The 21,994-nt window shown below is 46.0% G+C and overlaps 1 protein-coding gene across 3 annotated transcripts; it reads left to right on the top strand.

The window, feature by feature from the left end:
- The first annotated feature begins 4,704 nt into the window (after nt 1–4,704).
- SMIM17 (small integral membrane protein 17) lies at nt 4,705–21,728 on the top strand. Of its 3 annotated transcripts, none has more exons than XM_017865389.1 (4): nt 4,705–4,764; nt 10,979–11,247; nt 12,918–12,994; nt 20,981–21,728. In XM_017865389.1, exons 2-4 carry the CDS (start codon nt 11,079–11,081, stop codon nt 21,089–21,091), a joined length of 357 nt encoding a protein of 118 aa, XP_017720878.1. In that variant the 5' UTR covers nt 4,705–4,764; nt 10,979–11,078; the 3' UTR covers nt 21,092–21,728. The 3 variants fall into 3 exon arrangements, with proteins under 3 accessions (XP_017720878.1, XP_017720879.1, XP_017720877.1); XM_017865390.1 differs by having other exon boundaries at nt 4,732–4,764; nt 10,986–11,247; XM_017865388.1 differs by lacking the exon at nt 4,705–4,764 and having other exon boundaries at nt 10,812–11,247.
- Nucleotides 21,729–21,994: the final 266 nt, after the last annotated feature.

Raw genomic sequence — 21,994 nt, 5'->3', positions numbered from 1 at the left:
CTATTCGGGTAATCCAGGCTCTTCTGGAGCTGACCTCAGAAACGCAGGCATCCAACAGTTAACATGCCCAAAAGGGAACTCTGGATTTCCTCCACAAAATAAACTTGATCCCAATTAGTGCACTTCAGAGCACTCAGTTGCTCAGGCCCAAAGCCTGGAAGTCTCCCTTGATTCCTCTTGTTCTCTCACATCTCACACTCCAGCCATTAGTGAGTTCGCTCAGCTCCGCCTGTAGAGCAAATCCTGAATCTACCCACTGCTCTCCATCCCCACTGCCACTGCCTTACTCCAGGCCACCGTTGCTTCTCACCTGATTTACTGCAAGAGCCTCCTAATTGATCATCCTACTTTATTGCCCCTTCTAGTGCATTCCTCACAGAGCAGTTTCAGTGACCCCTGGAAAATGTAAACCACAGTCTATCACACCATTCCTCAGTACTTTCCACTACTTTCCAATACACCTACAATAAAATTCAAAGCTCTTCCTGTGGCTTTCGTGACTCTGGATGCCTCTCTATTTTTTTTTTTTTTTTTTTTTAGACGGAGTCTCACTCTGTCGCCCAGGCTGGAGTACAATGGCGTGATCTTGGCTCAGTGCAACCTCCGCCTGCCGGGTTCAAGCGATTCTCCTTCCTCAGGCTCCTGAGTAGCTGAGACTACAGGTGCGCGCCACCACGCCCAGCTAATTTTTGTATTTTTAGTGGAGATGGGGTTTCACCATGTTAGCCAGGATGGTCTCGATCTCTTGACCTCGTGATCTGCCCGCCTCAGCCTCCCAAAGCGCTGGGATTATAGGCGTGAGCCACCGCGCCCAGGCGCCTCTCTATCTTACATCCCATTACACTCTCGCTTTCCTGGTCACACTGGCCGCACCACCTCCTTGTTGGTTCCTCAGGGCCTTTGCGGCTGGTGTGCTCTGTCCGTGGTGCTGAGCGCATTCTAGTGTGGATTCAACTGTAATTGTCTCCTTTCCACCATATGGTTCTTAGCTCAAAATGTTACCTTTTCTAAAAGACCTTCCCTGACCATCCCCGTCTAAACTGGCTTCAAAGTTACTATCACAGTGATTTATTTCACAGAATTTAGTACTTCACAGAATTTAGCACAAACTATATTTCATTTTGCACTTATTGGTTTACTTGACATTGTCTGTTTTCATCATTAGAATGTAAGCTCCATGAGGCCACAGACATCAGTTGCCTTAGCTACCCGGAGCAGCATCTTCACATGGCAGTTGTTTAACAAATAGTAGTTGAATGAGTGAATGAATGAATGAGTGGATGAATTCTCAGCCCTGCATTAATTTTTCTTTTCCTGGCTAGTCATGGAGCCCCAGAAAGGTGTCAACAGCACTCACCTCCTGATAAAATTGTGGTCCAGGGTTTGAGGCCTGTGTTGGGGTCCCCAAGGTCACTGTCAGGTTTGATGCTTTCCTGGGAGGAGGACTCAAGAGAGACTCAGCACACAGTCATATGCACGGCTATGATTTACTACAGTGAAAGTATACAAAGCACAATCAACAAAGGGAAAAGGCCCATGGGCATAACACATCTGTACTCCACCCCTTGACTTGCCATGAGGCTATGGCAAGACAGAGAATGTGTTATGTTACATCAGGATAATGAAGAATTGGACCCAATAACTCAATCTACCACACCTAGTGGTGGCATGTAGCTATAATTTATTAATGGTGATTTTATTTCCCTTTTAGGTTATGGCACTTGAAACTGGTTTTCCATTCATAGGAGTGCTGTAAAGTTTCCATTTACAGGTACTTCTTAAATGGTTTTAGAAAACAAATTCATTTTAAATACAATTATTAAGTAAATAAGAATGCGGGGATGTTATGTGGAAATGAAAGCAATCATGAAGATATTAATCGTTGCTGCAGAAACAGGGTAAACATTGAAAAAGGATATTTGAGCAGTTGAAGTTTGAGAAACATTAAAGTAAGACATAAAATAGGATTACAGGGCTCTCCCTTCATTGTTTTCTTCTCTTTCAGGAAGAAATCACCTCTAAGGGGTCACTCAGTAACATTCCTTTGGGCCAGGCATGGTGGCTCATGCCTGTCATCCCAACACTTTGGGTGGCTGAGGCAGGTGGATCACCTGAGGTCAGGAGTTCGAGACCAGCCTGACCAACATGGAGAAAACCTATCTCTACTAAAACTGCAAAAATTAGCTGGGCATAGTGGCACAAGCCTGTAATCCCAGCTACTCAGGAGGCTGAGACAGGAGAATCGCTTGAACCCGGGAGACAGAGGTTGCGGTGAGCTGAGATTATGCCACTGCACTCCAGCCTGGGCAACAAGAGTGAAACTCCATCTCAAAAGAAAAGAAAAAAAAAATCCTTCCCTCAGAATTCTGGGGTAAGGATTTAACCTCTTTTCCAAATGGATGTTGGAAAACTTCAGTCCATTTTGAAATAACCATAATTCATCTGGACTATGAGGGTTATAACTGGAGATTTTCTCCCCATATTGAGGACCTGCTATTCAATAATTATAATGACAAACCAGTGACATTTACTGAGCACTCAAAACTAGGAGGCATATGTATTAACTTCTAGGATGTTCACAATAACCCTATGAGGTAGAAAATATTATTGTGCCCATTTTGCAGGTAAGGAAACGGACACCAAGTTAATTCACTTCCCAAAGTTATACAGCTAGTACATGGTTAGATCTGCATCTGGGTGCCTGGTTCCTAACCCTCTCAAGACTCTGTGACCTGGGGCAGCTCCCCTGGTTTCCTGTACTAAATGTCTCGTTATCAAAGGAAGTGATGAGGATTGGATGAAATGTCTAATTCTTGACAGTTCATCTCTCTTCTCTGCACACTCTGAACTATCTTTGGAATGGCAGGAAACTCATCTCCTAAACATAGAAATGAAGGAAGTTTCCCCTCCCAATTACATAACCTATCTGAAAACTCCTAGACAAACCCAATCTCAGCTCTTCCATAATCTTGCTGTGTGTCCTTCACACAACTCATTTAACTCCTTCATGCCTCAGTTCCCTTCTCTGTAAAATGGCGATAATAATATTTCCACTTTGGGCTGTTGGAATTAAATGAGATAATATTAATGAGAGGCCTTTCCTTATAGTATTTTTTGGATAAACGAGAGTTATTTTTGCTTTTCTGAATAATCAGGGTAATTCAATTTTCTATCCATTTGGAAAAGGAGGTTAAATCCTTACCTCATACCATTCAAAAAAATTCCAGAAGGTTCAAACAAAATAAATATATAAAATAAGACTGTAAAATATAAGATTATCCAGGAAAATGTGTTTATGAGAGTAGGGTGAGGCCAGGTGAAGTGACTCATGCCTGTAATCCTAGCACTTTGAAAGGCTGAGCTGGGAAGAACAGTTGAGGCCAGGAGTTTGAGACCAGCCTGGGCAACATAGTGAGACCCCCTTTCTACAAAAAAATTAAAAATTAGCCAGGTGTGGTAGCACATGCTTGCAGTCCCAGCTACTCAGGAGGCTGAGGCAAGAGCATCACTTGAGCCCAGGAGTTCAAGGCTGCTGTGAGCTATGATCACACTACTGCACTCCAGCCTGGGTGACAGAGTGAGACCCTGTCCCAAAGAGATGGGGTGGGGGGAGGGAGAGACAGAGAGGGAGAGAGAGAAGGGATAGAAGGCTGAGGAAGGGCATCTTAAGACGTTAAAAGCAAAAAATATAAAATTAAAAGGATATCTTGGATTTTTATTAAAATTCAGGCAAAACTTCAGGCACTCTGTAAACACAATAAAAACATAAGGGAGAGGCCAGGAGAAAATATTTGCCACAGAGAGAGTAACAGGCGAACGATTAATATGCAGACTATAGAAAGAATACCTATTAATCAGTAAGTAAAAGCTATATAAACAAATAGAGCAATGCGGAGAGGAGACAAACAGGTAATTCGCAGAAGAGAGAATAAGCCTGTTCAAAGACATGTGAGTTTACTTCTCCTCACTAGTAATCAGGGGAATGTAGCTAAGATTACGCAGGCACACCGTTTTCCTCCTACTTACGACTTCGTCGAAAATTTTAAAAATTTAACGTAGCCTCCATGAGAGCAACTTGGCTGTAGTCACTGCAATGGCAAATTTGAACAACAATGGTCATTGATAATAATAGCAGCTATTAGGAACTGTTGTAAGAACTGCACGTGTATTACTTATTATTGTTATTATTGTTTTACTTTCACAGAAAATCCTGGGACTTGGTAACCATAATTATTCCCACTTAACAGCATGGGCAACCGAGGCACGGAAATGGTAAGTAACACACCCGAGGACTCACTAGTAACTAATAGCAAAACCAGCCGCTGCCCCAGGCGGTGGGGCCTCAGGGTCCCCGGGCTGCCACGCCCTGCCCCAGCTCCTTCTCCCTTCCGCCCACCCCGGACTCCCGGTTTGCAGACTGGAGAACCACGGGGGGCGTGCGCAAAGCCGCTGGCCTTGGGGCATCTGTCGCAGGGGACCTCGAACATAACGTACGTGCCCATCAGCTGGGGCTGGACCAGCTCGGTACCACACCCCCCTGCACCACGCCGCGGGTACACGGCCTCTGCGGCCCCTCCACTGCCTTCCCCACGCCCCTCCAGGTGCAGGCTTCCCGGGGGTGGAGGAGGGGAGGAGGCCGCCCACGCTCCCCAATTCCCCACCTCCCACCTCCCACTCCCCCCACCCCGCAGCCTCCGCGTCTGCGCAGCCGCAGTCAGTGCGGCGCCAGCTCTGCAGAGCCCAGACAGGGTCTGGTTGGGGAGGGTGAGTCCTTCGAGGGACCCCCGCGGGCGGGAAGGAGGCAGAGAAAAGGGGCTGGGGGCTCGGGCGGCGATCCGGGGAGGCGCGCGCGAGTGTGGATGCGCAGAGTGTGTGTGTGCATAGGTGGGGGTGAAGGGCAGAGCCGCTCCAGGGATGGGGTCCGGGGAGGGGGGCGTCTCCAAGCCGGTCCGGTGGGAGAGGGCCGGGGTCTGTCGGGGTCGCGTCTGTTTCTCCACAGCGGCGGTCTGTGTCCTGGCTTGGGGTTGCAGGTGAATTCCAGCCTCCGCGTCAGGAGGGGAGCCCGGACCTGCACTGAGAGTGCACTGATGGTCTGTGGACCCTCGTGGGGCGGCGCGGGCACGGGCGCCCGTCTCGCGGGGACCCCGTGTCGATGTTCGCTCCTCCCTGGGTGTCAGCGCACCTGCCCGCGTGTGCACCTGTGCGTGTTCGCGTCGTGTGTCCGCCTGGGCCCCTGTGGACCACCCTGCAACGGTGGGAGCGCAGGCTCTCAGCAAACAGGTGCTGCAGCCCCGCCCCCACTCTTCTGAGCTGTGTGACTTTGATCAAGGGACTTCCCTGTCTGTCAAAAGGCAACATGGTAGTGTCTGTAGCGAGAGGTATGGCGAGCTTTATGTGAGAAAAGGGATTCGCAGTGCTCAGCAGGACTGGGCACAAGGAGAGTCCTGGGCTCCAGGAAACACTGCCGATATAGTTATTGCTTTTGTTGTGGTTGCTGGTAGTCGTTGTTGTGACTGCGTCTCCATCCTCTCAGGGGATGACTTGTTTGCTATTTCACCAAGAACACTCAGGCTGTGGAGTGTGAATCCCCTCCCCCCCCCACCATACCTCTGTCTCATCCCCTTTCCTTCTTCCTCCTCCATTCACTGCAGATCCAGCTTCTCCTGACCTTGACCTGATGGCTCCTGTCTTACCCATCTGTCACCCTGCTTGCCTGCATTTTCTCCTTTTCCATGCCGTCCCCTCCCCTCAACCTAGATCCATGATTAATTATGTCTCACATTAAAAACAAAGCCAAACAGAACCCCAAAGCAATAAACAAAGCAGAACTCCCTGATGGTACTCTGTAACACTCTTTCTCATGAACGTCCCGTAGGAATTTTCTTCCCCTGAAAAATATCTAGGCAGCCTCCTCTCCTCACTCCCAACAGACTCCTCAACCCACAATGAGGTTGCAAATGGGCAACCCCAGGGTCTAATTCAACCCCACAACTTGTGCTGTTTGACTACAGGTGTCTTCCTGTTACACACTGGAAATAATTATTGACATCATGAAATGTAGAAAATGCCATCTGAAAATACAGATTTCCAGTCTTCTTTTGAGAAATCACAGGATGGTTGACATCAGTCCCAAGCATTTGCTCTGCAAACATTAGCTGAGTTGCACGGTGCAGCTTCTTCAGACAGGAGACCTGATCTCTCTTTTGCTGCACTCCCCACGGTCCCGGTCGTCTCTTCCCATGCCATACATCCGCTGCCATTTGTTCATGTGCACCTTACAACAGAGAAATATTTCTCTGGACCTATATTTAATTTTCATGTGTAGAAAACTCACAGTAAAAGAGTACTCTTGATTCATTGATTGAAAGAGTACTCTTGATTCATTGATTCATTGATTGGTTTTTTGAGACAGAGTCTTGCTCTGTCACCCAGGCTGGAGTGCAGTAGTACGATCCTAACTCATTGAAGCCTTGAACTCCCAGGCTCAAAGGATCCTCCCAGTAACTGAGACTACACACCACAACCCTGGCTAATTTTTTTTTTTTTTTTTTTTTTGAGATGGATCTAGCTCGCCTGCCCAGGCTGGAGTGCAGTGCCGGATCTCAGCTCACTGCAGCTCCGCTGCCCAGGTTTACCGCCATTCTCCTGCTCGCCTCCCGAGTAGCTGGGAACTCAGGCGCCCACCACCTCGCCCAGCTAGTTTTTGATATTTTTTAGTAGAGACGGGGTTTCAACCGTGGTTAGCCAGGGATGGTCCTCGATCTCCCTGACCTTGTGATCCACCCATCTCGGCGTCCAAAAATGGCTGGGATTACAGGCTTGAGCCACTGCGCCCCGGCTTTATTTTTTATATTTATAATATATAACCTTTTTATTTTTTATATTTATATAAATATATTTATTTTTTATATTTATGATAACAATATAGTTATTTTATATTTATGATATAAATATATTATTTTAATATTTATGATACAAATATATTTATTTTTTTATATTTATAATACAAATATAATTTATTTTTTTATATTATAAGTATATATTTATATACAATAATTATATACTAAAATATATTTGATTATTTAAATACATATATATTCTATTCACCCATGTTGCCGCCTATATCCTTTTGTGGGCCCCTCTCATTACTGAGCTGTACTACTCCCCTGAATGCATAAACTGCAATTTATGTCTGCATTATCTTGTTGATAAACACCTGTTTTTTTTAGCATTTTCATTATACCTATGAGTGCTTCTGGCTATGCATATAAACCACTGCGTTCTTATGAATGGTTATGAATACAGCAGACATCAACATTCACACACACGCGTGTGTGTGGACACAGGTTCTCATTGCTCCTGGCTAAGTGTTGGGGGTTTAATCACCAGGTCCCAGGGTGCTCAGCTTTCCTAGATGTTGCCAAATAGTTTTCCAAAGTGATTGAGCCGACAGACACATCCACCAGCAGGCATGAGTCAACCTGCTTTAAAACTCTACCTCAGTGGGTTTCAAAGGCAAACTTTGGATCACTGTTGCAAAGGGAAAGCCAGTATCACTTTTAATGTTTATTTCTTACTGAGGGGAAGCTCTGTGCTGCCTGCTTTGCCTGCCTGAAGCTGCTCTCCCTTTGTTAGAAAGGAAGCTCAGCGAGAGAGATGCTAAAAGCATAGGGGCACCCAACAGAGACTTTCTCTTTGAGGTAATGCGGAGGATCACAGGGGCTGACGCAGGAGATGCTTTTTCTCCCTGGAATTCAGTGTCAGAGATCCCTGGCTGTGCCTGAAATCTCCACCTGGACTGTCTAGGAGGTGAGAGCATGCAGGGACAGTAGTGCCCACTCCTGGGCATTGAGAATCTCATAACTAGAGGGGTCTTGAGGAGGTTGAAGCTGGGGGCAGGGGAGTGGGGAGCAGGATCCATGGGCGAAGGGCTGAGTGGACCCCCAGGAGGCAGGGTGATGAACACGGTGGAGGTCACTCTATCCAGGGGAACAAAAACGCAGACTGGGACGGACCCTGGGCAGCAGGCAGGAGGGCAGAGTATTTTCTGAGGCAAGAGGAAGTGGACTTGAACAAGGATTGGATGTGGCAGGGGAGGCAGAGGCAAGTCGAAGATGAGTCCTGTAGAGATTGTTGGGGAGGACGGTGGAGTCCTGGCAGAGAGCGGGGGACCTAGGAGGAGGGAGTGCTGTGAGTGGGGCAGTGGGCAGAGGGGTCTGGGGAAATGATGAGCTTGAATTTGGGTTCTAGGGAAATGTGAGACACCCCGCTGCAGGAAGGAGACAGAAATGCTGATTGGTAATGCAGAAAAAGAAAGACATATTCTGCATATACACACACATATAAACATATATATTTTCTATTATGAAAACATTTCAAACACACTGTTCAGTGTGAGGATAGTACTGTGAACCACCATCTACCAACTTCCCAGATTCAGCATTTCTCATTTTCTTGTGTGCTCTTTCTTTGTGGGAGTTTGTTTTTTGTTTGTTTTTGTTTTTTTCCGTAAGTTCTGGGATACATGTGCAGAACGTGCAGGTTTGTTCCATAGGTATACATGTGCCATGGTGGTTTGCTGCACCTATCAACCTGTCATCTAGGTTTAAGCCCTGCATGCATTAGCTATTTGTCCTAATGCGCTCCCTCCCCTTCCCCCACCCCCCGACAGGCCCCGGTACGTGCTGTTCCCCTCCCTGTGTCCATGTGTTCTCATTGTTCAACTCCCGCTTATGAGTGAGAACATGCGGTGTTTGGTTTTCTGTTCCTGTGTTAGTTTGCTGAGAATGATGGCTTTCAGGATCATCCATGTCCCTGCAAAGGACATGAATTCATTCTTTTTATGGCTGCATATGGGAGTATTTTAAAGCAAATCTCAGCCATCAGGTCAATTCACCCCTACGTACTACAAAAGCACCTCTAAAAGCTAAGGTGGACCTCTCCCTATCTATCCGTAAAGCCATTCCCGTACGCAACAAAAGTCACTGATACTACCTTGGGGTAGTCAAATACCCAGTCCATAATCACATTAATTTGGTTTTCTTTTAAAAAAGTTTTCTTTTCACAGAAGATTTAGTTTTTTAATCTGAGACCAAACATCATAGTCTCTACATGGTTTTAGTTGTTGAGTCACAAACTTCTTCTTGATCTACAGTGTCTGCCCCATGATTTTAAAATTTGACAGAACAATTTCTATTTACATAAGCCTAAGCAAAGAGAAAAAGGCTCACAAAGCTTTCCATTCACTCCAAGATAATTTACTTTTTTTAAAAGTTATTATTCACAAGGATAGTCTTTGGGTTACACATACAAAATTGATGATACAATTTCCTAAAACAGAAGCATAAACCAGCTTTAGAGTTTTAAGGCAAAGGGTTACATAATTATAAGTCCTTAGAGTTTAGATAGCTTCTTGCAAACAACCACCTGAATTTCAGGTTGATCAACTATATAGAATACGGGTATTAAATAATAGTTCATTTAAAATTAGACTTTTGAGGCTGGGCACAGTGGCTCATGTCTGCAAATCCCAGCACACCGGGAGGCCCAGGTGGGGCGATCACTTGAGGTCAGGAGTTTGAGACCAGCTTGGCCAACGTAGTGAAGCCTCACCTCTACTGAAAATGCAAAAATTAGCTGCGCATGGTGGTGCACGCCTGTAATCCCAGCTACTCAGGAGGCTGAGGCAGGAGAATCCATGGAACCTGGGGGGCAGAGGTTGCAGTGAGCCGAGATCCTGTCACAGCACTGCAGTCTGGGAAACAGAAAAACCCTGTCTCAAAAAATAAAATAAAATAAAACAAAACAAAAAAGACTTTTAACCCCCATATGGTGAATGCATCATTTTTTATGACAACCAAGGAGAAATTGGGGGCCGTGGGGGGCTGGTGCGAAGACTAGGGCTCTTCTCTCTATAGCCAGAGGGATTCCAGGGGCAACCCTCTCTAAAACCCCCTCTATGGGCTTTGGGATGTGGACTGTGTGTGTGAATGTATGTGAGTGTGTGTGAGAAGTGTGTGAGTGTATGTGTGAATGTGTATGTGCGTGTATATGTTAGTGTGTGTGAGTGTATGAGTGTGTATGTGTGTGAGAGTTTGTATACGTGACTGTCTGTGTATGTGTATGCGTGTATGTGTATGTGAGGCGTATGTGTGTGTGATTAGTGAATGCATGTGAGTGTGTGTCTGTGATGTATGAGTGTGTGTATGTGTATGTGTGTATGTGTTAGTGTGTGTGTTTGAGCATGTGTATATGTGCTGTGTGTTGTATGTGTATACGCTGTAATGTATGTGGGCATATGTGGTGTGTGTATCTGAAGCTATGAGTGTGTGTGAATGAAGTGTATGTGTGTGAGAGATGTTTGCGTGTGTATATGTGACGTTATGTGTATATGTATGTGAGGTGTGTGTGTGCATGTGTATGTGTGTGTATGTGTGTCCGGACTGTTGTATGTGTGAATTGTGAGTGTGTATGAGTGTGTTATGTATGTTAGTGGTTATCGTGTGTGTGTAGTGAGTGTGAGTGTGGTGGAATGAGTATGTGAGGTATGAGTGTGTGTTGAGTGTGTGTGCTAGTGACTGTGTGTGTCTAGGTGCATGTGTGCGCTTATGTGTGTATATGAGTATGTGTGTGTGTTAGTGTGTGTGAATGTGTATGTGTGTGTTAGTGTGAGTGTATGTGACTGTGTATGTGTTTATGTTTGTATGTATGTATATATGAGTATGTGAGTGTGTGTCTGCGTGTACCTGCCCATGACAAACATTCCCTTTCCAGCTTCGTCTCCAGAGCGCTCTCTACCGTTTGACCTGCTGCGTGCTTTATTTGTTCCCTGCCTGTCTCTTTCTCTCTCTACTAGAATGTAAGCCCCAGGAGGGCAGGAATCTCCACTTGATTACTACTGTATTTCTAATGCTTAGAATCGTATCTAGCCCCTGCTGGCCCTCTGTAACGATTCACTGCATGATGAAATGTTCGTCAGTCCTCAGGTTCTGAACCCTGTGCCTGGGGAACCAGAGAGGACCCTGGAGCGGGAGGAGAAAGAGAAGCTTGTCTCAGAAGCTTCACCTCCTCCTGGGGCGATGCAGAGTCTCAGTCCTGAGCAGACGCGGGGGCTGCTGGAGCCCGAGAGGACCAAGACGCTGCTGCCTCGGGAGAGCCGGGCCTGGGAGAAGCCTCCCCATCCCACCTGCACCAAGGACTGGGAGGCTGTGGAGGTTGGGGCCTCCAGCCATGACAGTGATGAGAAAGGTGAGAGGCAGGGGTCCTTTGGGAGGTGAGTGGGTGGAGGGGAAGGAATTGGCAGGGCCTAGGGAAAGACCAAACATTCACTCCTTCACTCATCCATTCAACAGCTATTCATGGGGCACTGTGTCAGTCAGCTTTTGCCGTGTAACAAGTCATCCCCAAACTTAGAGGCTTAAAGCAACAATCACATATTGGCTCATGATTCTGTGGGTCAGAAGTGTGACCTGCCCTCAGGGGATGCTTTTCCTGCCTGTACTTGTCTGTGTGGCCTCAGGGAGCTGGTGAGGCCACTGGTCGATCTCAGATGGCTTTACTCCCATGTCTGCTGGTGCTGGCTGTTGGCTGGCTTGGTGGTGCTGAGGACAGGTCATGTGTCTCCAGCAGGATTTTTCAGGGTTATCCTCATGGTGGTGCTTGCAGGGTTCTCAGGGAGGGCAAGAAAGGGAACACCCCGATTTTCAAGCACTGGAAGATTTGAAGGGGAAAAACACATGATCTTATTTGCATTTCAAAAATAATCCTCTAACTCAGTGGATTTCAACTGGGCATGGTCTTATACCCCACCTCTCCACCCCAGGTGATTTTTGGCAGTGTCTGGAAACGTTTAGGGTTATCCTAACTGTGGAGATGCTGCTGTTATCTGGTGGGGAGAAGCCAGTAGTGATGCTGATAAACGTCCTATCATGCACAGGACGTCCTATCGTGCACCACACAAAGCATGGTGCAGCTCCAAATGCCGATAGTGCCAAGTGTGAGAAACCCTGAGTCTCACTGCATGTGACAATGGATTGTAGGGCTAGGAAGTCAAGAATGGAAGGTGGGAGGCCAGTTAGGAGACTCCTGCAACTGTCCAAGAGAGAGGTGGGGTAAGTGGAGAGATTTGGGACACCTTTGGGAGGAGGAATCAGTTCTTGCTGATGGATGTGGAGAAGGGAAGGAAAAGAGAGGTATCACGATGACTTTTAGGGTTTGGGCCCAAACAGATGGATAAAGGGTAGTGCCATTTGCTGATATCTCAATGGCACCCCATAGCAGAAAGGGGCTGAGCCTTATATCGCCTACTAGGCACTGTCTTTTTCCTCAGGGGGATAAGCAGGCCTGGGACAGGTGTGGATAACAGAGGCCAGCTCTGCTAGTGAGGCTTGGAGCTCCTGGCTAGGGCTCAGGTACAGGAAGACTGGAAAATGCCAGGATTTGCCCAGTCTATTCAGCTTAGGGATGAGAAGGACGCTAAGGTTCTGACTGTGGGGACATGTCTCCACTAGTGTCTGTTCTTTGGAAGCTGGGGAAGCCTTCATCATCCTGGTTTACTTCTGTGGCTTTTTCTTCTGCTCCTTCACTCAGTTTCTGCCTATAGAGAAGGAACTCTTACTTACTGGACAGGTAAGGGAGTGAAGACTTAAGTGGCAGGGCACATCAGGTGACCCAGTTGAAGTTGTCTAGGTAGTTATAGAACAGAATTCAGGCCTCTCATTCTCTCAGCCCCATCTGAACCACATAGGCATGTGTGTATGTGGGGGGTTGTGTGTTTGTGTGTGTGTGTGAGAGAGGGAGGGTGAGACAGAGAGAGAAGACTGTTAGTAAAGGGACAAGCTGCCAGTGGGAAGAGCCCACTCCCGCCGTCTAGCCACTCACTCATGGCTCCTTTTTCCTTCACTCCCACCCTCATCCAGACCTGTCTTCTCAAGAGACTGGGCTTTCCCAGGAGTGGAGTTCGGTGGAGGAAGATGACGAATCAGAGGGCTCCCAGGTACACTGGGGGGTTTGTTCCTTTTCCACAAATGTCCCGCTCTGTAGATCTCAGCAGTTTGTCACATTTGCATTCTCAGCTTGGAATTTACCTGCCCCATAAAAATCTCAAGAGATCTCTTGTGTCTGATCTCTATGGTGATCAGACACAGACTGGAGGGTCTCCATGTGGTGTGCGTAACTTAGTTCACACATACCCTCCAACACTTCCTTCATAAATCCATCTACCCATGCATCCACCTCTGTAATTCATCTTTTATCCACTTATTCATCAACTCTCCCTTCCACCCAACCTCTTACCTTTCCAATCACTCATCCATTCATTCATCCACCACTCAAACATCTACCAGCCATTCACTCATCTGTCCAGTCATTCATCCACCCAAACTTTTATTCACCTATTCATTTGTATACCCATTCCATCCATCCATCCATCCATCCATCCATCCACCTTACATTTCATCTGTTTATACACTTATCCACCATCCATCCATCCATCCATCCGTCTGTCCATCCATCCATCCATCCATCCATCCATCCATCCATCCATCCATTCATCCATCCATCCCTATACTTTATCTGTTTATCCACTTATCCATCCATCCATCCATCCATCCATCCATGCATCAACCCATCCCTATACCTCAGCTGTCTATCCACTTATCCATCCACCCATAAACCCTCCCTTCCACCTACCCTCTCACCTTTCCATTCACCCATCCATTCATTCCGCTACCCATTGAACATCCACCAACCATTCATCTGTCTACTCATTCATTTACCCAACCTTTCATCCCTTATGCATCCATATACCCATTCCATGCATCCTTCCATCCACCCACCCATTCATCCATCCATATATCCAGTTATCCATACACATACTCATTCACCCTTTTATTCAGATGCCATCAATCCATCTATTCAATCCACCCACCTACATACCCATCCCATATCCACTCATCTGTCCACCCACCTATTCATCCCTCTACTACCTGTTGGCTGTGGTAGGATGTGGCTAGTATGCATCCACGCATATGCCCACTCATGCGTTCATCCATCTGTATCTATTCACACATCCAGTCATAAGGCCACCTACCAATCTATTCACCCATCCACCCACTATTCCATTTATCCATCCACTAACCATCTACTGAGTTTTAATCCACATACTACAAGTAAAACCAAAGAGAATCATCAAACATATTCCTTTCACTAAAAAAAACCTAATGTTTCATTTTTTGAGGAATAAGACATCAATATAAGAAAACCAATGGTTCTTTCATTTATACATTCATCTCATACATGAGAAAAATCACATAATCACTCTCAGTGAGCACATGAGAGTCCCATCCATCTCCCAATCATGTCAGGAATGTAACTCTGGCTGCCTCAAGCCAGAAAATGGATTTATTGACTCGTGGTGCAGAGGTGAGGGTGAGGGAAACAAACTGGCCAACAAACCATGATAGTGCAGAAATAAGTGCTGGGCACAGTGGGGAGGCCCAAAGGAAGAAGTTAACTGCATGCCAGGCGGTTTATTCTTGGATATCCTAGAGAGGAGGACACACCAGACCTGGGGTTTTCGGGATAGTAAGAATTCCACGGGCCTAACAGGGAAGGGAAGAGCATGTTCACAGGCAAGGTGGCATAGCACAGTATGGTTCGGGGACACTGAAGTTAAGGGCAGAGCAGTGGGAGATTTGGGTGAAAATATGGCTGGGATGACATCATTCATTCATTGCATGTCTATTTCTTGAGCACCTACTCAGTGCCAAGCAGTGTTCAATGCACAGAGCATACAATAGTGAGACAGAAATGGTCCCTGCCTTCATGGAGCTCACCGTCACCGAGGTAGACAGATAACAACTGAAATAAGCAGCTAAAATATGAATTGCACTGAGTGGTGATAACTGCTATGGAGAAAAATAAAGCAGGAAGGGGATTTGGGAGTAGGAGTTGGGGCTGGGGGTTGCCATTTTAAGAAGGGTGTCTAGGAAAGTCCCCACTGAGAGGAAGCTATTGAGTGAGGACCTGAAGGAGGTGGGGAGTGATACTGGCAGATGTCTAGGGGGAGCAGGCTCTATGCAGAGGACACAGCAAGTGCAAAGGCCCTGAGGTACAGATGTGCTTGGTATATTTGGGGAACACCAAGAGGGGTGGTGGTCAGCGTGGCTGAAGGGTGGGAGGGAGGACTAGTGGGTGAGGTCACAGAGGCGATGGGATGGATGACGTAGCGTCTCATGGACCATGGTGAAATGTGGGTTTTACTCTGAGTGGGGTGGGAGCCATTGGCGAGTTCTAGACAGAGGAGGAACGTGTTCTGATTTGGCCTTTAAGAGGACTCCTCTCTCTGCCAAGTCCCACACCGATGAGGTTGGATGTGTTTTGCAGGCAGTGGGAGCCATAGAACGGGTTTGGGGACTTAGAGAATGTGGGAGCCCATGTAGAAGGAAAGTGGGTTGGATGTGGCTGGGGTTAGAGTGTGGGGGGCAAAGGAGCAAGTCACAAATGTGTAGTTAGGGAAAAAAGCAGAGAAGAGTTGCCACTTTCCTTCTGCATGTTACAAGCTTGATGTTACTCTTTTTTTTTTTTTTTTTTTGAGTCAGAGTCTTGCTCTGTCGCCAGGCTGGAGTGCAGTGGCGTGATCTTGGCTCACTGCTCACTGCAACCTCCACCTCCTCTGTTCAAGCAATTCTCCTGCCTCAGCCTCCTGAGTAGCTGGGACTACAGGTGCACACCACCACACCCAGCTAATTCTTGTATTTTTAGTAGAAATGGGGTTTCTACATGGTAATGTTGGCCAAGAAGGTCTTGATCTCTTGACTTCATGATCCACCCACCTCGGCCTCGGAAAGTGCTGGGATTGCAGGCATGAGCCACGACACCCAGCCAGCTTGCTGCTATTCTAAGCGCATCTTATTATAACTCATCTAGTAACTGAACACTAATTAACTCCCATGATTAACTCATGAGCCCTGTGAGATCGTTAGCATGGTTTCCTCCTCTACAGATGAGGAAACTGAGGCAGAGAGAAACCAAATGGCTTGCTTTGCGTCCCACAATGAGTGGGTCGCAGAGCTAGCATAGAGTTTGGGCTTGGAGGCGAGGACAGGAGCCATTGGGACCCAGGACGTGTCGAGTCGGGGACCTGATGGCATTTCCAGATCTGTGGGACATAAAAGCTGCAGGAACAGGGGCAAGCCCAGGGGCAACACCTGAATTCTGATGTGGGGACAGGGCAGACGGAGGCTCTAGCCTCCAGCATAGGGATCAAGGAGGAAGTCTGGAAGAAATGACAATGTCAATTTTAGACCTGCTGCTTGGGAGAGGCCTCTGTGATATCATTCATTCACTCACTCGTTCGCCCAGTTGTAATCCATTGAACCAGCATTGATGGAGCACACACCAGGGGGCTGATAGGGGAGGGCCTCTCGTTGGCAGGCCCTGGGTCCGTTTTCTGCATGGACAGACCCTCCTTCCTGCAGACAACAACCCATTTCCAAAAAAGAAAGAGGAGCGGGCTGTCTGGAACCAGAGACCTTTGATGGCAGTTACAGCCTCATCGTGGGCCAGGAGCTGGCCTTCGTGCTCTACTTACCTTAATTTACTTGGTCCTCTTATCAGTCCTTAAGGTAGGACCTGTTTTCCCATTTTATAGATGGGAAAACTAAGGCACTGAGAGGTTATGTAACTTTCCCTTGTCATGCAACATGTAAATGGCAGAGCTAGGATTTGAACCCAGCATGTCTCTTAACCACTAGGTGTCCTGCCTGTTTGGGGCTTGCTCCTGCCCTGAGAGAGGACTGGGGACAGAGATGAAGGCCTCTCCCTGTTCTCCTAGTCACTATACCTCCTGTGGAGAGGAGTGAGTGAAGAAGTAGAAGAAAGAAAAAGGGTTACTTTCCAGGAAGGCAGAAGTTCCCAGTCTGTGGGCCCAGAGGAAAGCAAGCAGGGGAAAACCCATTCCCATTCCATAAAATGCAAGCATATGTAACACCTTCAAATCTTATCTAAGTGCATGAGATTTTAAAAAGATCAATGCCCAGAATAACCCCTGGTAAAAGGTACTGTAAGAGGCCAAATTCATCCATAGTGTAAGAAGTTGGGGTAGTTACCTCTGAGGTGGGGGGGATTTGCGGGGTTGATAATGATCTGCTTCCTGTTTGGGGTGCTAGTTACGTGGTGTGTTCACCTTCTGAAGTTGCCTCAGGCTGTACACCTAGGATGTGTGCAACCTCCTCTTTCTACATTCCACTTCAACAGAATGTTTTAAGCTGGCCGGGCACAGGGACTCCTGTCTGTAATCGCAGCACTTTGGGAGGCAGAGGCAGGCGGATCGCTTAAGGTCATGAGTTCGAGACCAGCCTGCATAACATGGCAAAACCCCATTTCTACTAAAAATACAAAAATTAGCTGGGCATGGTGGCACTTGCCTGTAATCCCAGCTACTCAGGAGGCTGTGGCAGGAGAATCGCTTGAACATCAGAGGCAGAGGTTGCAATGAGCTGAGATTGTACCACTGCACTCCAGCCTGGGTGACAGAGTGAGACTCTGCCTCAAAAAAAAAAAAAAGAAAAGAAAAAAAAAAGAAAAATAAGTTGCTGTATATATCCTGCCAAACGTGTTTCCCTATATACTGAGACTGAATTGAGATTTGTGTGCCAGTGCTTGATTGAGGGTTGTGCTCTCCGGTGAAGCCCAGGAGGGAGTGAGGGAAGCTGGGGAGGGGAGGAGAGGGAACCAGGCAAGTATGTTGGTAGAACTGAAGTCCAGCCTCCGTCTTATCTCAGGGGAGCCCTGGAATGTGAATAGAGAGTTGTCCTCCTCTGGGCCGGGTGCAGTAGCTCAAGCCTGTAATCCCAGCACTTTGGGAGGCCGAGGCGGGTGGATCACGAGGTCAGGAGTTTAAGACCAGCCTGGCCAAGATGGTAAAACCTCATCTCTACTAAAAATACGAAAATTAGCTGGGTGTGCTGGCGGACACCTGTAATCCCAGCTACTCGGGAGGCTGAGGCAGAGAATTGCTTGAACCCGGGAGGCAGAGATTGCCGTTAGCTGAGATTGCCACTGCACTCCAGCCTGGGCAACACAGCGAGAGTCTCCTTCTCAAAAAAAAAAAAAAAAAAAAGAGAGAGAGAATTGTCCTCCTCTGAGTCAATGGAATGGCCTTTTGTATCCCATATGAGTTATTGTTGGCTGTGGACTGCCCTGGAGGGCGCGTTAACCTCCTGGGTAATCCTCTAGGAAGGAGGATCTCATTAGCAAAGGGCATTTGTCAGAAGAGAAGGAGCAACTACAAACTGTAAACCATACAACTTGCAGCCAATACCGCTAGCATCCAGGGGAGAGCTGCATCAGCCTGAAAATCAGAAATAAAGAGGAACTAGGTGAGGCATCTATGGGTCTATTATGTGTGATGTGGGTAAAATTACTGGATTTCAGATGACCTGTATTTATTACATTTTCTTAACTTTATATTCTACTTTTCAAAATTGAAGTATAATTATTTCCAATAAAATGCACTAACCAGAGAGTGTTTACACACGTACATCCATGTAACCAACACCCCAATCAAGATATTGAGTGCTGTCATCATTCTAGAACATTCTCTTATTTTCCCTTTTGGTCCCTCACACTCCCCAGCCCTGGAGGCAACTACAGTTCTTGATTTCCACTTGCATGGATTAGTTTTGCTTGTTGTTGAATTTTATCTAAATACTGTCATGTAGTAAACTACACATATATTTTTTAATTCCACAAAAGGAAATTATGGCAAAATTGTTATTGCTCCAATTGGCATTGTCACTTAATACATGCTGGACAGTTTTCCATTTAATACATATTGATTATCTTCATTGTATTTCAAAGTTACTTTTTACTGCTGCCAAATGTTCTCTAGCTCCTGTTGTGTCAGACCCATTTCCTTGGCTGATGAATTGTTAGGCTGCCATTGTTGTGACTGTTACAGAAGGCAATGCTACAATGAGCATTTGTTCAGTTGGCCCAATTTTATGCATAGATTATGAGGAACTTTATACAAATTCACATTCTCTGGTTCTCCTCAGATACATTGAACCAGAAAATCCAAAGGGGATCCCAAGATATTTGAAAAACTCTCCCAACAACTTTTGGGGCTCTACCAGGTTTGGGAACTGCTTAAGTGGGTCATTGTCCCTAGGTATCTGGTTGTAAAGGAAGATTTGAAATGAGGTACCATCCAGAGGGAATCAGCAGGCTAGAGGGAGGAATTTGTTTTCAAAGATTAGAAATGTGAATTCCGGCCGGGCGCGGTGGTTCAAGCCTGTAATCCCAGCACTTTGGGAGGCCGAGACGGGCGGATCACGAGGTCAGGAGATCGAGACCATCCTGGCTAACACGGTGAAACCCCGACTCTACTAAAAAATACAAAAAAAAAAAAAAAAAAAAAAAACTAGCCGGGCGACATGGCGGGCGCCTGTAGTCCCAGCTACTCGGGAGGCTGAGGCAGGAGAATAGCGGGAACCCGGGAGGCGGAACTTGCAGTGAGCTGAGATCCGGCCCCTGCCCTCCAGCCTGGGTGACAGAGCAAGACCCCGTCTCAAAAAAAAAAAAAAGAAAGAAAAAAAAAAGAAATGTGAATTCCATCAATGATTTATAATATATTTTAATAATTCATAGTATGTGTCCTTCCATTTTTCTTCTTTCACAGGATTTTTTTCAGTGTTCACCATTGCCTAACTTTCCAGATAATCCATTATGTCTTGTGCATTCACCATTCACTTCCTTGATATTTTAATAGCAATTGCATGAAATTCATCATTAATTTGGAAAATTGTCATCATTAAACATTTTGTCTTCTCATCTCTTATCATGGTATGTTTTTTCATTTATTAAATCATTCAACAAATATTTACAGAGTTCATACCCTGTTCCAGGCACTGGGACTACAGTAGCAAACAAAGCAAGGGTTTGCCGTCTTGGTGCTTACAGTGTCATTGGAGGAAGAGATGATAAACATACATAGCATGTCAGGTGGTGATAAGAGCGTGGAGAAAAAGACAAGGGGCATGCACAGTGCAGGTCTTTGTTGGGAAGCGGTTATGCAGGGCATCCTGGTTTACATAGGTAGTGAGGGAAAGGTTTTCTAAGGACTGACAGGCAAGCTTTAAGGGTATCTGGAGGAAGAGCATTCCAGGAAGAAGAGCTCGTAACTACAAAGGCTTGGAAGTGACTGTGGCTGGAACAGAGTGAGAAAGGCAAGGAATGATGTCAACTTTAGAAGGAGCACTCTGACCCATGGACAAGAAATTGGGTGGGATTATCAAGATAAGAAACGAAATTCTGTATCAAGAGTACAAGATAGATGACAGTGGCTTTGACCAGGGTGGTGGTAGTGAAGGGGAGGGAAATGGTCATATTTTGAATGTTTTGAAGATAAAGCCAATAGTATTTGCTGATGTCTTGAATGTGGGTGGCGACAGAAAGAGAGGAGTCAAGGATACCACAGTTGGAGGTCTGGAGGGGCCTGAAGGAGTAATGGGAGGAAAACTGCATGAGGAGCTTTTGTGTGTGGCGGGGGACATTAGAAAATTTGTTTGGGGACATGTGAAGTTTAAGATGTCCATCAGATATCCAACCGGAGATGGCAAATAGGCAGTGAGATATATAGTTGGGTCAAAAAATACACATACATATGCATGCACACACATATCTCTTGAGGGGTGAGGTCATTAGCGCATAGACGGTATGTTAAAACTGAGATTTAATATACCAATGAGATTTTGAAATTGTCATCCCATTATTTGAACATTTCCTCTGAGAGAGCATAGTTATGTTACATTCATTTGTTTATCTTATATCTAGTTACTCAGCTGTACCGTTTTAAATTCAAACAGCTTTTCTCTTGATATGACATTTCATTTCTAATCATATAAGTCTATTTTCCTGCAAGTAACAATGGTGGCCCCTTCCTTTCCAATATTTACCCTTTTCCTTTTTTCTGTTTCAGGGCTTTGTGGAGTGGTCAAAAGCTCCACAACAAACAACCATAGTCTTGGTAGTGTGCGTGCTTTTTTTGTTCCTGGTTTTAACGGGGATGCCTATGATGTTTCACATCTAACTAGAATGGTGGCTGTTGTTTTAAAAGTTTAATTTAATGAAATAGATGCCCTGCGTTATGTTAAGGAAGTGTGCTAGTTAAAAATCAGGAATAGGTGTTGAATATTTTCAAATGCCTTTCAAACATCCTTTGAGATGATTTAAAAATTTTTTTTGGTGTGAGTTTTCACATACTTTATTTCCATGAAATGAAGACATCATTGATTGTAAAACATTATTTTGTATACTACGGAGAAAGAAAAATGCTAATAATCGTAAGATGCCACCAACTGGAAGATATCTCCTGACTTCAAGAAGATGAAAAAATGTGCAACTGAGGATCAATGAAATCTGGTAGATTTCCTAACATCAAACCAACTTTGCATTCTTAAGGTTGTGGTGCACCAGTCTTTTCATACACTAAATTCTATTTATTGATATTTTATGTAGGATTCTTGCCTCTATCTTCATATGTGAGATTGGTGCTATCTTTGTGAAGTTTTGGTATCATGGTTAAGCTTGCATCATAGAAAGACTTGGGTAACTTTTACCTTTTCTATGCTTTTAAGCAGTTTCTGTAGCTTGAGAAGTATCAGTCCCTTGATATTTTTTATTTTTTATTTATTTATTTATTTATTTTTGAGGCGGAGTCTCGCTCTGTCGCCCAGACTGGAGTGCAGTGGCGCAATCTCGGCTCACTGCAAGCTCCGCCTCCCAGGTTCACGCCATTCTCCTGCCTCAGCCTCCCGAGTAGCTGGGACTACAGGCGCCGCCACCTCGCCCGGCTAGTTTTTTGTATTTTAGTAGAGACGGGGTTTCACCGTGTTAGCCAGGATGGTCTCGATCTCCTGACCTCGTGATCTGCCCGTCTCGGCCTCCCAAAGTGCTGGGATTACAGGCTTGAGCCACGGCGCCCAGCCGAAAT

This window comes from Rhinopithecus bieti, unplaced genomic scaffold (assembly GCF_001698545.2).
Source record: "Rhinopithecus bieti isolate Rb0 unplaced genomic scaffold, ASM169854v2 scaffold_81780, whole genome shotgun sequence".
NCBI lineage: Eukaryota > Metazoa > Chordata > Mammalia > Primates > Cercopithecidae > Rhinopithecus > Rhinopithecus bieti.
Note: the sequence above shows the minus strand (reverse complement) of the source record. Positions and strands in the feature narration are given on the sequence as shown.

Coding starts and splice junctions, on each gene's coding strand:
- SMIM17 (XM_017865388.1), top strand. CDS start 10,968: ATGTTCGTCAGTCCTCAGGTTCTGAACCCTGTGCCTGGGGAACCAGAG. Junction 11,248..12,917: donor CCATGACAGTGATGAGAAAG/GTGAGAGGCAGG, acceptor ACCCTCATCCAG/ACCTGTCTTCTCAAGAGACT. Junction 12,995..20,980: donor ACGAATCAGAGGGCTCCCAG/GTACACTGGGGG, acceptor TTTCTGTTTCAG/GGCTTTGTGGAGTGGTCAAA.